The sequence below is a fragment of the Portunus trituberculatus genome, chromosome 27 (assembly GCF_017591435.1).
Source record: "Portunus trituberculatus isolate SZX2019 chromosome 27, ASM1759143v1, whole genome shotgun sequence".
NCBI classification, from domain to species: domain Eukaryota; kingdom Metazoa; phylum Arthropoda; class Malacostraca; order Decapoda; family Portunidae; genus Portunus; species Portunus trituberculatus.
In genome coordinates, this window is record NC_059281.1 from 1,338,973 (window position 1) to 1,356,197 (window position 17,225).

Sequence of the window (17,225 nt, forward strand, 5' to 3'; positions counted from 1 at the left end):
CATGTTAAAGTGTCTGATGGCAGCCAGCCTCTCCTCAGTGGGGTGGTATTCTTCCCAGCCCACATGGAACCCCACAAAATCCACCTCCCTCCTGCAGAAGGTAAACTTCTCAGGTTTGAGAGTCACTCCTTTCGTGGCACAGGTTTCCAAAAAATCATACACATGCCAGAAGGCGTCTTCCGCATTGGCATCAAACATTAACGTGTCGTCCACACACTTTATCTTCCTTGGAATCCCCACGATAGCATCATCAAACCTCCTGGTATATGCATCGGGCGCAGCACAGTGGCCCATGGGGGTTCTGCGGTATCTGAAGCGGCCCCACGGTGTTATGAAGGTTGTGAGCCTTCTGCTTTCCTCATGCAGCTCAACTTGATGGAAGCCCCAGTGCGCATCTGCAGTGGTCTTGAAGCTGTGCCGCGGGATGCCGGATACCATGTCAAAAGGTGTAGAAGTGTGGTGCGTTTCCCTTCTGCATGCAGCGTTCAGTTTCTGGAAGTCGATTGTGCGCCTTGGCTGGCCAGACTTTTTGGCCACAACCACCATCCTCGCGCACCACTCCGTAGCTTCACCTACCGGTACTGGCTCCAGAACTCCCATCTTGACATCCTCGTCCAGTTGTCTCTTGACTTCCGCTTCCCAGTGCCTCGGCACCGAGGCTGGTGTGTGGCAGGCGTACGGCTTAGCCTCCGGAAGCAGGTGGATGACGTGTGGTTCACCCGCCATCACTCGCAGGGGGCTTCTGTTCGTGTCGAACGTGGATCCTGAGAAGTGACAGAGAAGCCACTCCTCCAGTCGGGACACATTCTCCTCCAGCGGGGGAAATGGGAGCGAAGTTGGGCGTGGCGGTGTGCTGTCTGTTGCAGTGTTGCCAACATCGGAGACTGTCGCACCCGCGATAGTGGCGTGGTGCGGGGAAATCCATGGGTACTAATCCGAGATCCCTGCATGCCTGCAGAGAGAGGTAGCATCGGGTGGCCGACTGCATGACGAAGACCTCTTGCACTGTTGCCCTGCTGCCATACTGCACCCGACAAGGAAACGAGCCTGAAGGCTGCAGGCTCAGGTTCGCCACGTCCCGCAGAATCCCTCGGCGCGTAAGCGAGGCTGGCTTAACACCGAGTGCTGTCAGCAAGTCCGGGCCAGCGACACACACCTGTGCCCCTGTGTCGGGCACAGCTTGGATCTTGACTGACGTTCCATCTCCCTGAGCGTGGCTGACAGTCACCTCGATGCGTGGCTGCCTCTGTGCTGCACCTGCGGCTGCGATGACGATGCCGGAGGCCTCCATGTCAGCGGTTGCTGCAACTTGCTTCCCCTTGCTCCTACACATCTTCATAACGTGCCCAGTCTTACCGCAGTTGTGACAAGTCAGCGTCTCTGCGTGACACGATCCTTTCCCTGGCTTGTGCTTCAGACCACAGTTGCCACAGCGTTTGAACGTAGGCTGTGTTTGACGGATTCCTGCGGTTTGGGGCGGGAGAGCCTCTTGTGCGCCAGGCAGCGGCGTCACCCCAGCCGCCGCCGCCCAGGATTCCCGCCAACATCACCTTGGCGGGCGTCCTTATGCGCAGCCTCAAAGGCCACACAAAACTTGCGAAGCACATCCACATCACCGAATGTCTGGCACTGACGAAACACCTCCTCCTTCAATGCTACACTTCTAAGCCCACACACTAGCTTCCGGAGTAGCATGTACTCCGACAGACTGCCTGCACAGTGGGGACACTTAAACTCACAGTCTGCAGCACATTGGGAACAGCGTGTAAAGTACTCACAGATTGACTCACTAGGCCCTTGAGTCGTGGCGAAAAACTTGCACCAATCTGCTGCCTGGTTGGTTGTCTGGAGAGCTACACGACTGATAGCATCCAGAGCCTCTGCAGTAGAAAGAGCCTGCCACTGAGCCATGGTGTATCTCGAGTCCAAGGAGCGCTGCAATGCCGGTGTACACTGGAGGCGGATATGCAGCACCGCCTCGGCAGGTGGGAAGTGGCTGAGCCCCAGCCAGCATTCCATGGAGCGTCTCCAGGACCGAAAAGCCGCAGTGGGTGTCCCAAGGTCGCACTTCTCAGGGGCTGAGGTCCGAGGAGCTGAGGGTGCATGACTGGGTAACGTGGCCATCTGGAGTTGCAATGCCGCGAGAGCCTCCGTCTGCGCCTGGAGCAACTGCTGAGCTTGCGCCAGGTACGAAGGCGTCTGTGTGGGCCGACGACTAGACCGTGGGGTCTGGGCTGTGTAACGGGGTCTGCCAGCCATGGTGCACGGTCAAAGATCCTACTCACTGCGCCATGTACGAGGGGCAAGTGACAGACCGAGGTATGCTTCTCCTCTTTACTGGTGCTTGGCGCCAACTGGCGAATACAGTGTCTGCCCCGCGCTTGGCATGCTGCCTGCCTGGAGGCCCAACATATCCTACAATATGCAAAGAGTTGAATGAATGGAGCCTAGATGTGGTAGATATTACTGAAACTCAGCTGCGGGATGCGATGCAGATAGAGGGAAATGAGTTTGTGACGTTAGGAAAAGGACGCAAGAAACAGGAGAAGCTAGGAGGAGGCGTAGCCTTGCTCCACAGGAAGGCGAGGAATCTGAGAGTGGAAGAGCTGGACATAGGAGACAGTGCTGAGAGTGAGGACGTGTTAGCTGTTCGAGTGGAGGATAGGAATGAGAGTGGCAGAGCTGAGAGGAAAGTCGTAGTGGTAGTGTAAATTTTTTTTTTTTTTACGTAGGGAAGAGGGCCAGCCAAGGGCAAAAAAAAGAAAGTTAGAAAAAAGCCCACTTGAGCGCTGGCTCTCCAAAGACTAGAAAAAGTGCCAAAACCGTCAGCCAGAATTAGGGGAGCAAATGCCTCGATACCTCCCTCTTAAAAGAAGACAAGTTGTAGGATTTTGAAAATACAGATGCAGGGAGGGAGTTCCAGAGTTTACCAGTGAAAGGGATGAATGATTGAGCGTACTGGTTAAGTCTTGCATTAAAGAGTTGGACAGAATAGGGATGAGAGGAAGAAGAAAGCCTTGTGCAGCGTGGCCGCAGGAGGAGGGGAGGCATGCAGTTAGCAAGATCAGTAGAACAGTTACCATGAAAATAGCGATAAAATATAGAAAGGGATGCAACATTTCGGCGGTGAGAAAGAGAGTGAAGACAGTTAGTCAGAGGAGGGGAGTTGATGAGACGAAGAGCTTTCGATTCCACCTTATCAAGCAAAGTTGTGTGACTGGAACCCCCCCAAACATGCGAAGAGTACTCCATACAGGGACGAATAAGGCCCTTATACAGAGTAAGCAGTTGGAGGGGCGAGAAAAACTATGACAGTGGAAGGCGATAGAGCAGTTAGGGAGAATAGTAGAAAATACAGTGTTTTGAAAAAGATTGCAAGAGATTATGCTGGAGAGAGAGTGATTGTTATGGGAGACATGAATGCTCACGTAGGTATGTTAGGTGAACAAATGAATAGGAATGGTGAGATGCTGGATGAGTTTGTGAATGACATAAACCTGGAGAATCTGAATGAGACCCTGGCTTAAGGACGAGTGACTTGGTGTGCGAGGAACCAGGAGTCTGCGATTGACTACATGCTAGTGAATGGGAGAATACGTGAAATTGTTGACCGTGTGTGGATAGATGAAGATGGGATGATTGACATAGTCTCAGACCATAACATGCTGGTGCTAGAATGTAAGTTGAATGGAAGAGACGGAACAAATGCCAAGGTCAAGAGGAAAAAGTGGAGGTTGAGAGATGCAGGATGGGAAAATTTCCAGGTGGACTTGAGCGAGAGAAGATGGGAGGATGAGAGCCTGAATGGTGTGGATGAACTGAATGACAGATTTGTAGAGAATGTGAAGAACGCAGCAGCCAGTCAGATAGGGTATGTAAGAACAAGTGCTAGAAAGCATAGAAGTAGGCCGTGGTGGAATGATGAGATTAGAGATGCTAGGAAGGAAAGGAAGAGACTGAATAGGGTGTGCAGACAGTTAAGAAAGAGGAGACATGAGAGTGAGGAGGCTGAAAGTGAGTACCTGAATGCATGGACAGCGTATGTGAGTCAGCAGCGAGTGACGAAGCGAAAGATAATGAATGCTAAAGTTAAATGTGAGAAAAGTGTGATTCAGTCCCTTAGAGAGAAAGGTGTGGAAGGTGGTCGTGAATGGTACAGATTCCTGAGGGGTGAGGGGATGCCTGACAGTGAGAATGTGGAGAGCCTGAAGGTGAATGGGGCAGTGGTGACTGATAAGGAAGAAATGAGAAGGGCAATAAAAGAGTTTTGGGAAGAGATTGGAGGTGTAGGTGAGGTCTTTGATGTGGGTGAAGGGCGTGTGACACTGGAGAGAAAGGATGCAGACGAGTTGAATGAAAGGATCAGCAGGGAGGAGGTGGACAAATGTGTGAAGAAGCAGAAGAATGGGAAGGCAGCAGGGCCGGATGAGATACCTTATGAATTGTACAAAAATGGAGGAGAGGTTGTGATTGATAGGATGACTTGAGTTAATTGTTTAACCAGGTGTGGGAGGAGGAGAGTGCCGAGAATGTGGAATGAATGCAGGGTGACTTTGTTGCATAAGGGAGGATACAAGAGTAAGAATGAGTTAAAAACTACAGGCAGATTGCGTTAGTTAACACAGTAGGAAAAGTGTTCAGTGCGGTCTTGAATGAGAGATTGTGTAAATGGATTGAGAGAGTTGGAGTGTTAGGTGAAGAGCAGAATGGGTTCCGTGTGGACAGGAGAGCTGAAGACAATATGTTTGTGGTGAATGAATTGCTTGAGAGAAAGAAGAAAGATGGTAGCAAATTATACTTAGGTTTTCTAGACATAGAGAAAGCATATGATAGGGTGAACAGAGAAATCCTAGGTAGAGTGCTAGAAAAGATTGGGTTAAGTGCAAAGATAGTTAACATAGTGCGAAGTATGTATGTGGATACAAGAGCTAAGTATAAACTAGGAGATGTAGAGACAGACTGGGTGAAGAGTGAAAGAGGAGTTAGGCAGGGTTGCATATTATCACCAACCCTCTTTAGCTTATATACAGAGGAACTGGCTGCTAGATTGAGGAGAATGAATGCAGGTGTAAATGTGGGTAATGATAAGATATGTGTGCTCTTGTATGCAGATGATGTTGTTATGAGTGAGTCGGCAGAAGAGCTTCAGAGTTTGTTTGATGTTGTAGATGGGTATGGAAGAGACTTTGGAGTGAGGTTTAGCAGTGAAAAGAGCAAGGTAATGGTTGTGAATGGGTCAGAGGATGAGAGGAACTCAGTGTGGAGACTAGGTGAGAACGAGATGCAACAGACAGATGAATACAAGTACCTGGGGATGTGGATGAGTCCGGTTGGCTGCGTGAAGACAAAGAATGAGAAGATAAGCATGGTGAGTCAGTGGGTAGGTCGGCTAGGAAGTGCAGCAAGGATGAGAGCGAGTAAATATGACGTGCTGCGAGAAGTTTGGAAGAGCGTGGCTGTTCCGAGCATCATGTATGGTATGGATGTGATTGCATGGAATGAGAGTGAACTAGAAAAGTTAGAAATAGGGCAGAATAGAGTTGCAAGAATGGCACTTAATGCACCTAGATATGCAGCAGTAGAGGCTATTAGGGGAGACATGGGTTGGAGCACTTTTAGAGAAAGGTATGTAAAAGCGACCCTAAGGTATAAGGCTAGGTTAGAGCGAAAGAATGATGCTAGAATAGTGAGAAAAGTGTTTCTGTGGAATGTCAGGAGTAGCAAGTGGGGGGAAAAGTGTGTCAGGATGGTGGTGAAGAGTAGTCTAATAGCTAGTTGGGCTTTTCAGCAGGTAGAAGGAAGGCATTTAGAGAAGGACTGGAGTATGATTGTTAGAAATGGAGAGGGTAGAGAATGAGGTGTAAGGAAGTGGAGGAGTGAGATAGAAAGAGTAGTGAAAGGTGTGGGACTGAGTGACTGGAGGAATAGGATTGAGCAAAAGAGTACCTTGGAATGGTATAGAGAGAAAGAGGCCCCAATGTATGAAAAGTGGTATGATGGAAGCCTGGGTGGGGACCTTCTCTTCCGAGCTAGGGCACAGTGCATGGATGTGAATGCAAGGAATTATAGATGGTCTGAGTCCCGCAGCAAAGTGTGCCAAATGTGTGACATGGGAGAGGATGAGACGGTGGAGCATGTGGTGCTGGAGTGTGTGAAGTATGCCAGAGACAGGTATGAGATGATGCAAGTGGTGCTGAGGGAGCTGGGGCATGACAGAGTGGAGATGACAGGAAAGGAATGGATGGTGGTGCTGCTGGGACTCTGTGGGGAGACGAATGAAAATATGATTGAGGCTGTGAAAGAGTTCCTGGAGAGAATGTGGCGTGCTAGATGCAGGAACTAGTGGTGTGAAAGATGGTGATTGCCCTCTTTGTTGTTTGTGTTTTTTTTTTTCTTATTTTCCCTACAGGCGCTGCCCCGCTACCCAACCAGGGACCATCGGTCGCCACTAGTGCCGAAAAAAATTGCTTCAGAGGCTTGTGGCTAATATGTTTTTAATTGTTAATTTGAGATATTTTTGTAAATTGTCCTTTGTCCTGTTTCTCTTTATACATAAATAAATTTAGCATTCAGTTTGGTTGATAGATATTTATTTTGATGGCTGGAAGATGCAGCAGCGAGGAGACAAAGACTATCGGCAGCGCCTGTAGGGAAAATAAGAAAAAAAAACACACAAACAACAAAGAGGGCAATCACCATCTTTCACACCACTAGTTCCTGCATCTAGGCCTGAATCAGAAGAAATTCTGCATCACCTGTAGCATCAAGATCGAGATCATCAAAATCAAGATTAAGATTACCTGTGTTTTCTTAAGAAAAACCGGCCAGCTTCTGTGCCTGTAATACCCACACTGGACTACCCCAGGGCTCTTAAGGATCTGTAGATCTTCGCTGGCCTAACATCAACAACAACAACAGTTGTTATGCATAAGGTAAATATTCTGTAAAGCCTACACCATAATCAGCTTTATGAGAGTCTTTGTCTCCTCGCTGCTGCATCTTCCAGCCATCAAAATAAATATCTATCAACCAAACTGAATGCTAAAGTTATTTATGTATAAAGAGAAACAGGACAAAGGACAATTTACGAAAATATCTCAAATTAACAATTAAAAACATATTAGCCACAAGCCTCTGAAGCAATTTTTTTCGGCACTAGTGGCGACCGATGGTCCCTGGTTGGGTAGCGGGACAAATCGAGCGCACACTAGACGATTTACAGTCACTTCGGCCCCTAGTTCCACCGGCCCCCAACCCTAGTAACTCCGGCCTACCACCCTAGTCACCCCGGCCTACCACCCTGGTCACTCTGGCCCACCAATTATACTATGTAATCTAGAAAGGAATATAGTAACAGGCTTTCTCTTTTATTAAATGATTACGTAGTAGAGTCATATATATAAACAATAACTACAACTAGCTTAATCCAAATATGTATGCATGTAAATTGCTCATAAAAATGGATAAATAATATTACTGAAACCACAATAAAATAAATGAATGCATACAAATAACCAAACAAGGCTCACCACACCCTGCCCACAACAATATGGGAACGCTTAATGGCTTCATCTTGATGTAAACAACACCTCGCCTCCGTAGTTCAAAGCTCTTTGATAATTATATAGCAACAAATTAGTTTTGACTTCTCTTTACTTTTTAATTACATTGCTATTAACATAACATAAAATATAATAATATAGTACGATATAATAATTTTAGTACAATGTCAGTATTATATATATATATATATATATATATATATATATATATATATATATATATTTATTTATTTATTTATATATATATATATATATATATATATATATATATATATATATATATATATATATATATATTATAACTCATGTGAAAAATTCAAGTAACCTATACTGATACTAAAATATACCTGTATACATAAGTATGCGTCTAAGTAAAAAAAAAAAAGAAGAAATTAGGCTGCCTACTGGTACTAAAATATATGTGTATACAAAAGTATGCGTCTAAGTAAAAAAAAAAAAAAAATCAGGCAGCCTACTGATACTAAAATATATGTATATGTATAAGTAAAAAACACACTCGATCATATTGCAAACTAAACACTAGGTCCACTTAGCCTGGAACATGCTTTTAATAATTGGTCAGTGGTAAGGTCATGCTGTTCATACTTGTTCCATAATGCAAATATTCGTCCTTGTAGAGATCGGTATTTTCGTCTCTGACAACGAGCAAGTTTGCTGTCCTTGATCAGACGCACTTGAACCTGTACATTTTTGGCTTCTTTGAAGAGTAGGGGAAAACCAGCACATAAAAAGGAATATGGGAGTTGCCTGCACTACCATTTAGACGTCTATGGTAACCTTCAACATCATTATTCGTGCGAATACTCTGGCCAAACACTGTCCACTCACTCGGTGACCAAAACCCACTTATCCATGTTTCTCTTATGTACATTGTTAAATCTTTAATTGGGCTAGCAAGAACGCGTGATTCAAGGTGATCAAATGTTGATGCAATATGTTCATGTGGGAGGAAGGGAAGTGCCATCAACTTCTTTTTATGTAATCCTGAGTGGGACAATGATTCAAGTATGAAACTGCCAATCCTAACAACTGAATCTTCCTCCAGACTGCCTGGTTACAATGAAATGCACAGCCTTCCAACTTTGCAACTGGGAATAATTGCCTGACAACTGACCACAAAGCCATTTCGAAGTCCATCACGATTTTTTCCACTTTACACTCCTGAATTATTGTTAAAATAGATTTCAGTACCTTTCTGTAGTCTCTCTTTCTTTTCCCTGACATAAGGATGAATGTTAAGGGTAACTACTTGTTTTACATTACCTTCGCTCCCCTTAATAAAGGCATGGACTCCAAACAGCTGTTGAAACGGGGCCCGTACTACACGAAGTGTTGCATCTAAATACCATGTCCTTGCATTCTTGAACAAGGCAAGTTGGTCTGCAGTGGCAAATACCAAGTGCCTTGCATTATCTAAATTTACAGTGGTTCCCAAACTTTTGCAGGCTGGCGCCCCCTTGGCTCCCCGGTGAATTCCTAGCGCCCCCCCCCACACACACAGACACATATGGAAACAAACACCTCTTTCTTGATATTTGGTATGCTGCAATTTGAAAAGAGAAAGGTTAAACACAAATGTGTATTTCACAAATAAAACCCAATTTAGTAAACCAATTTATTTTTTAGCAGTTTTAACTGTTTCAGCAACATATGTTGGAATGGTAAATAAACATTCCACCAGTATCCTTCATTGTCTCACACTTAATATTAATGGGATGGATGTGCTTGGTGCAGGGACATTAGCAAAGTTAATAATAATTGTTCTTCATACCACCCTGCCGCCCCCCTACCGCCCCCTTCTTCCTCACCGACCCCCCAGATCTTTCCACCGCCCCCAGGGGGGCGGTACCGCCCACTTTGGGAACCACTGATCTAAAATAATATCTTTTTGGAGGAATTCCTTCGGGATGTGATCATCTATCAGTTCAAAATCCAATGAATTAGGTTCAACAGGTCTATCTTTCTGTCTTATGCGGTTAACATTACGAACTAAATAGACTGGATTTACACAAGCAGTATCACTTCCTTCTGTCTGCATCATGACACGGTCAACTAGGGTAGTAGCAGATGTGAAGATATTGTCTTTCTCTCTGGCGAGGGACTTTGCAGCAGCAGTGACTGCTGCCGTAACAGTGGCTCCTGGCTTACCTTGATGAAGATGAGGACGGTATCCATGAGTGAAAACATAACCATCCTAGTAGACAGTATAGCACCTTACTTCTTACGCTGCACCGCCAAGTGCACTTGCCATCACGCTGAGTTTTCTTCCTTCCTAAAGCCTTTTTCGTGTATGAAAAGCCTAAAGAATCAACCATAAGGGTCTTTCCTCCTCTCGTGGCACCCTCAACTAGTTTATAAGAGATTTGAAGCTCTTCACCTACACCAGGAACTTCCTTAATAGAGTCATCAGCTATTACGTCCTCTTCATATTGATCTGGAAATGGTGGTCGTGTGCTAATGTCAGGAACAGATAAAACCTCTTCTTGATAAATCTCCAGGGTACCATCGTAAGAGGCAGGTTGAAGTTGTGTGCTCTCAGCCATAGGGACATCAAGGTGAGAATCACATGCCATGTCTTCCCCATACATTTCTGTAGAAGTTATGAAATAATGCAAGTATGATAACAGAAAAAAACGGAGGTAAGAAAGGAAGGACGGAGGGGAGATTTTTCACTATACCACCAGGATATGTCAAAAATGGAAGATAGTACTTGGTATACTGATGTACCTGTGGGTTCTGACAAAGACCACTTTGTACGCAACCATGGTTCGTTGTCCATAAGTTCCCCACGTATGATACGACGGTAATCATCCTGACTAATGCCAGTGTTACACTTCCGGTGTTGTCACTGGTCACACTCATTACACTTAAAAGTGTGCTGGCGTGGACGGACTTCCTCAGAACAGGCAACACATGGAAAGGAAGGCATGGTTAGAATGAACTGTATGCAGGGTTTTGCTAACAAGAAAAGTCGTTTTGTGTTTCAAAACCTGAAATGATTAGGCATAATAGTGTCGATCCATGGGGTCTACAGTAGCTCAGGGAGCAATGAAGCTGACTTACGATCTAATGGACCAAAGTTTGATATCTGCTGATCAGGAAGTAATTTTTGGTTTCGAAACCTGAAACTATTACACATGTAAGAGAGAGAGAGAGAGAGAGACTATATGAAGAACAACTTGAAAGAATGGGGTGAACCATGTGTGGGTAATCCTATTGCACAATGCCAGGAAGCCATGGTGAAACACACACACACACATGTGCGTGCAGCCAGGGAGGCCGGAGTGACCAGGGCCGGAGCAACGAGAGGCCGGAGTGACTTGCTTCGCACTAGACAAGCAGTCCACGAACTCGAGCGTCAGCGCAACCAATGATTTTTCCAAAAAACATTCTCCAGTCTATTCCTTCTCTATTATTCACTAAAACTTTTTCTTTTTGGACAATTTGCAGTTTCGGTAAATTTTTACATTGACACTAATAACTCACTTCTGGATTAAATTTTTTTTTTGGTAGATTTAGAATAGAATGCATATTCAGAAATTGGTAGATTTGCGAGGTGATGTTTCCAAACACTGCATAACTGTGTTGTGGTCCCGCCATGAACTCTACCAGTTGTTGGCAAACAGAATAACTTTCCGAGTGAATGTTTTGTAAAAATGTGCCTTTACAGTCACTTGAGCTTTAAGTACAGTGTTTCTTACTTTATTTTTTTTTTTTTAGTTTTGGGGATGTAAAAAGTAGCTGTGCACCTCCAAATCTTTCTTTCTCTTAGTTTACAGGGTTTTCCTTAGTTTCCAGGGTTTGTGGCACTTGGGGCACTCCACTGCATTAGGAAAAAAAAATATAGTGCTTCCTTAGGAATTGTACTTTTTTGTCATTTTCAAGAAACTGTTGAATAGCATGAAAGTAGTGTATGCTACACTCAATACACGGTGACATCTTCCTAAGACTGATTCAGACATTTCAAATTGAACTGTTTCTCTCGCCACATGTTGAAATATGATGCTATGATTGGCTGAATTAATTCAGATTTTTCTATTAGCTTCCGGTTTCATGTTGAAACAAAAGAACCAATCACCGTCATAATATCTTGCGCTTGCACTGATAATGTAACATGCGCACACATGAACACACACACCAAAATGGCGTTCCTCAGTGCCCGCCTGTCCATCGCACATTGTGGTGCATTGCCTCCCGCCATTGACACAGCAGTGAGTTTAATCTTAAAAAAGATAATAAATAACAATTTGCGACGGGTATGTATTAGTTCAAATTGATCAGATGAGAAGGGTAACGAAAGCCAATTTGCTGTTGGTGTAAAGGTGAAATAATACCTACAGCTTTCACCATCTATAGAATCTCTCATGTGACATATTTTTCTAATGAGATATGTAGTGAATTAATTGATGGTATAATAGGCTACGTCATTTCTGTTGCAAATTAATATTCTTCTAATTATGATTTCTTTTATAACTGCCAACAGCTTACGCCCATCTCTCATTTCCAAAGATCGTATAGGATCAGTGGGAAATCAAGGTTTTTGGTGGGGGAGCATTAAACCAAGTAATGTGCACTGCAAAATCAACAAAATGATATAAACAAAATCTTTGAAAATACTTTGATGGTGGAGGCAGTGGCTGGTTGTGGCCCCAGTGAGCAATGCTTTTGTTATTGTTGAATAGTGTTGCCAGTGATTCGGTATGTTTCTGGCTGTATCCACAACACTTTATGAAAACACCAATAGCTGACTAATCAAATCCAACATTATAACCTAGTCAGGGAATTGGAGGGTGCATCCTAGAACCACTACAAGGACTAATAAACAAGCCCTGACATTAAAATCTATGCATGGGCGATGGCTACCAATGGAGTTTCCTAAGGGTTATTAACCAAATCTAGATGGCCTTTCTTTTTCTTTTCTCTTAATCCAGAAATAGATTACAGAAGTTTTTGTTTTTAGTTTTCTACATTTACACTGTCAAATAAGTATCTTCCCACTACTTCATACAGCTGCTGTAGTCCTATGCTTTTTCTTCTTTCCTAGCTGTATGCTGGGCACCACATTATCTTCAAAATCTTCCCCACGCAGGTCACATTTAGTTTCATTGTTTCTAAATCTATTTCAATCATCCAGGCTGAGGTTATTTTTTACAGTTGAATGATATTTCTGAGCTTTGTCTGTTTGTCTTCTCTTGCCCTCTAATGCCTTTTATCCATTCTCTGGATCTTCGTACTAGATTTTTCATTAATTCCTTCTTTCCATTCTATTTCATCCCACTCTCTTACTCTTTTTCTTTGTTTCATCTTTTGATAACTCCTTTATGCTTTCACTCTGTATTCTAGCCTTTTTTTCAGTCCATTCACTAGGTTTTTCAGCCATCTACTTTTTTGTTAAATAATTATTTCTTCTATCCTTCTAAGCAAGTCATTTCTCCTTTCAAAATTGGACTTGGGCATGATTATGATTTTTTAATAAAAAATCATAATTTATGGCTGTCATTACATAATCATAATAAAAAAACGTAAAATTTATGTAATCATAATCAAATCAAATTCAAAATTTACTCTGAAGTGATAATAATAATCAAATCAGAATCAAATTTTTCTTGATAATGATCATTGATTAAAATGTCATTATTGGAATTATTTATTTGTGATTTCCATGAAACACTTCATTTTCAAGTCAAAGTATATTTTGAAACCATTGGCATTGTTTCATGTTTTTACTTGATTGTCTACCGTGATATGGGGGAAAGTGGGGTAAAGTGGACCACTGGTGCAAAGTGGACCACTGGGTTTTCCACCAAAACCAATGACTAAGTTTCCCACTAAAACCAATGACTAAGTTTCCCACTAAAACCAATGACTAAGTTTCCCACCAAAACCAATGACAAGTTTCAAACAGCAGCTGCAATATCTTTCGGTAACCTCATGTAAATCAACCATGAGGTTTGGTACTGAAAGAGAACTTTATTTTAACTGAAGATATGGAAGTTGAGACTTTTGTAGTACTTGAAATTTAGATTTCTTTGTAGTTACATCAAGTTTTGTTGTGATAATTTGTAAAGAACAATGGTAATATTGCTAATGTAAGCAAGGCTGGTGTGAGAAAGGAGAATGTCTAACCACAAGGCTATCTACATATACATATTATTATTTAAACATGATGTCTGAGTATCATTTGTGGAGCTGGCTAACACAATTTTCTGTTTATGCACCACAACATTTCTTTATCATTTCTGTGTTGCTTGGTTGTTTGATTCTATGAAATCTCCTTCTTCATTAACCCTTCAACATGATAACATGTATTTTAAGTCACTTGTGACATATCTGATGATGCAAATATTGTGTCATGGCTGCTCTCTGTGTTTTTATCCCAGATACTGTATGAGATCTCTCAGAATGTAGGTTGTATATGATACAATGGCATAGTTAACTTTCATCATTAGGTGTATGACTATTATATCAGGATAAAGTACTGATTCACCATGCTGGAAATAGTTGTTTTATTTTTTATATTTTTTTATGGTACCAATAGATTAGTTTACCATAAAAAATGACATTTTCTCTCGTTCATTATACTCAGAAAATGGCCTTGAGAAGGCTATAATTTTTTTTCTTAAAATTTTGTGTAGGTTTATTTTTTATTTTACATACCTTTTGTGAAAAGTCACTTACCATCATCATTATTTCTATAGTGGAGAGAGAGAGAGAGAGAGAGAGAGAGAGAGAGAGAGAGAGAGAGCTGCCTCTGAGTTCACCCCACCCACCCCGGATGTGGTGCCAGGAGCCATCTTCTGTCGCCCAGAGTGAAGAGGTTAAATATTGATTTAAAGGTCTCATTCACAGATCACCAATTTTTGTCTGTTGTCTTATTGTTTCTCAGAAAGCTCAAAGAAAAGTAATTTAGAATATCATAGATTTGATAGTTTTTATTTTTGCAGATTTTTTTTACATAGTCATTCCATATCAAATTCTGATTAACTTAGTAAGAATAATTTCTTAAACTTCTCTTATGTTTAGATTTTTTTCATTTGAGAAATCCCCCAGGGCAGACCATAAATTACCTGTTCCACAGACAATAGGGTTAAGTGTTATACTAATTCCACTGTTGATCTCTTCATTGATTAGAACATGATTTAATAAAGCATTGTAATTTGTCTGACATATAGTAGGCTTGAGTTATTTCTATAATTCCCTAAGAATAGTATTAAAATCACATTATCATTTCTATCCATAGGCTAGGCTATATAAGATTTCTATAATCCCTCAGTGACAACCACTTACACAAGTATTGTTTGACAGATAGCATTGTGAGGACTAGCTGTGTGTGGTGTGTCGGTGAGGTGTTGTTCAGCAACAGCAACAACCATGGGGTTCAGAACACATGCACAGTTTTTGGCTCGGACAGTGCTGGTGAAAAACAACAATGTTGATGAAGGCATGCGTGTCATCAACAGGTGAGGAGACCCTTGCTATACATGTGATGCCTTGTTGCTCTGCTTATTGGGATTTAATGAAAAGCACTTACAGCAGAACTGCAATTCTTGAACCCAATTTGTTCCTGAATGCTGTTCAGAAACCAAATCATTTTCCCCCATAGGAATCAATATAAAATGGATTAGTCTGTCCTCCTTCTCTTAGCGGCTAATGACGGACACATCCTTAGCCAATATGGTCACTCCATGTCTTCAGGTCATAAATTATTTAACTAGAATGGATGTATGGAATGAACTTAGCAACATGCAACTTATCAGAAGTTATTGTCTTGTAACTGATCTAGTAAAGGAAGTCATACAGTGACAGAGATAAGTAATCCACTTACTGATTGTTTTCACTTAACGACAGGGTTAGGTTTCTGACACCATATCAGTAAGTGAAATTGTTGTTAGTGAACCATTCCTTCAACTACCTCTTATCAAAGGTACTGGTATTGGATTGGGCCGGGGGTGTCAAACTCAAATCCTTTTGAGGTCCAATTATATTCTTGGCTATGGTCTTGAAAGCCATCTAAGATTTCGAAATGCCTTATTGGCAAGACTGAAAGTTACAATTTATTGCAAGTTTTTAAGAAATAAATGAAACTGTAACAGTTATGGTTATGTTCATTTATTAGAATTTGCAATAAAAGAGCATTATTCCTAGCAATTATAATATGAAATAAATCATTATCATATGATTGAAAAGTAAAAGCTATTATGTGTCATCTTAGACTTAAAAGATTAGTTACATTTTCTTCAGTTCTAACGATTATAGTAACTTGAGTTGAAAAATCTCGTCACCTCATGTGCCACTTAAGACCATCATTTTGGCCATGAGTTGGACACCCCTGGATTAGACCTATGTCTAATATCTGTAGATATAATAATCTGGTCATTTGTGAGGTGTTCTGTACAATACTTGCTTCCTTACTTAAGAGAATGATAGATGTCTTTTATTCTGACAAAAAATTAGAGGAAATGGACACCTGATATATTTATTTTAGTTTATAGAAGTCTTTCAGTATAGGGATACATTTTGTATAGAGGTCATGACCAGTCATAGCTAACCATCATAGCTCACAGAATTTATGAGTTTTTTATCATCACGTCATTGGTCACATTAGGTGTTGAATGGTAGTCTTGCCTGCCACAGTGTCCACTTTTGAGTCATGTACATCATTCCTTTTTCTAACAATATAACAATGAATTGAGTGGAAAATTCATATCAACAAGGTTAAAAATTCCCATTGTATAAAGGGAACTGGCTGGCCACACTGCCAAACACCTGTATTGTCAATGAAGGTGCAAGTACTGGTTTGTGATTATTAGGTCCATTCTCCTCTAAATAGTTAATTTAGAAAGTCCTTATGGCTTAACACAGTCTTCACCAGGTCCTGAACCTTGAAAAGTAACATGAGGCACAAGTATTCCATTGACATTTAGATTGATATTCCAAATGTATTCATGCAAAAACACATCTCTATCATCTGATAGATGTCAGTAAATCCAATTTAGTGATAAGAAGGTCTTGAGAGCCAGGTAGCCACATGCTGAAGTGCTGACCAGTCACAGCATTCGACACATCCCTTGAAGAGCCAAGCAGCCAGTAAGAGTGCCAGAGTCATGAAGACTTCACCAATGAGCATCAGATGGTTTGTTTACTCTCACACTGGAAGGCTGTCAAACTATTTTAGTTTTTTTTTCCCATGTTATTCACATTATTACACAAGAAGTTAGTTTAAGACACATGTTTTCTACTACATTTGGAAAAACAAAAATCATCAGGATATCTTTATTGGTTGAAAAGATATAGCATATTGAAGGTCATAGCCTCATATCTCGGTCATCATCTGCACACTCATAATTTACTAACTTTTAATTTATAGATTAAAAGTTCTTGTTATAGTATACTGACTCCCATCTTTCAACCTTGCCCTTGTCCTCAGATCTGGACCTGATGCAGTTCAGTGTTCTGTCCCTCCAGAGTCTTTACACAAAAAGGTGTGTGTAGTCACACAAGTCTTGGGGCCAGGGGGAACTGTCTGGGGAATAGAGATTCCTCGTAAGCATTCACACCCACCACAGGATGACATTAGAAGGATAAAGAAGTCTCGCCCCACCTCAGTGGTGACTGGTGACCAGGCTCATTCCCAAGACCAGC

At 42.0% G+C, this 17,225-nt stretch overlaps 1 protein-coding gene across 8 annotated transcripts in view; it reads left to right on the forward strand.

The window, feature by feature from the left end:
• The first annotated feature begins 6,692 nt into the window (after positions 1 to 6,692).
• The window catches only part of LOC123509818 (28S ribosomal protein S21, mitochondrial-like), a 43,904-nt gene continuing 33,371 nt past the window's right edge, over positions 6,693 to 17,225 (forward strand). For 2 of the 8 annotated variants that reach the window (XM_045264373.1, XM_045264378.1), the window contains exons 1-2: positions 14,905 to 15,043; positions 17,011 to 17,065. Coding sequence is in view for 5 of the 8 variants with exons in the window: in XM_045264378.1 (XP_045120313.1) it covers positions 15,013 to 15,043; positions 17,011 to 17,065 (86 nt within the window). In the remaining 3 variants the exon portion in view is untranslated. Of the gene's footprint in view, positions 6,933 to 14,281; positions 14,420 to 14,888; positions 15,044 to 17,010; positions 17,066 to 17,225 lie in introns of those variants that run through there. The other 6 variants (XM_045264376.1, XM_045264375.1, XM_045264377.1 and 3 more) reach the window with 6 other exon arrangements.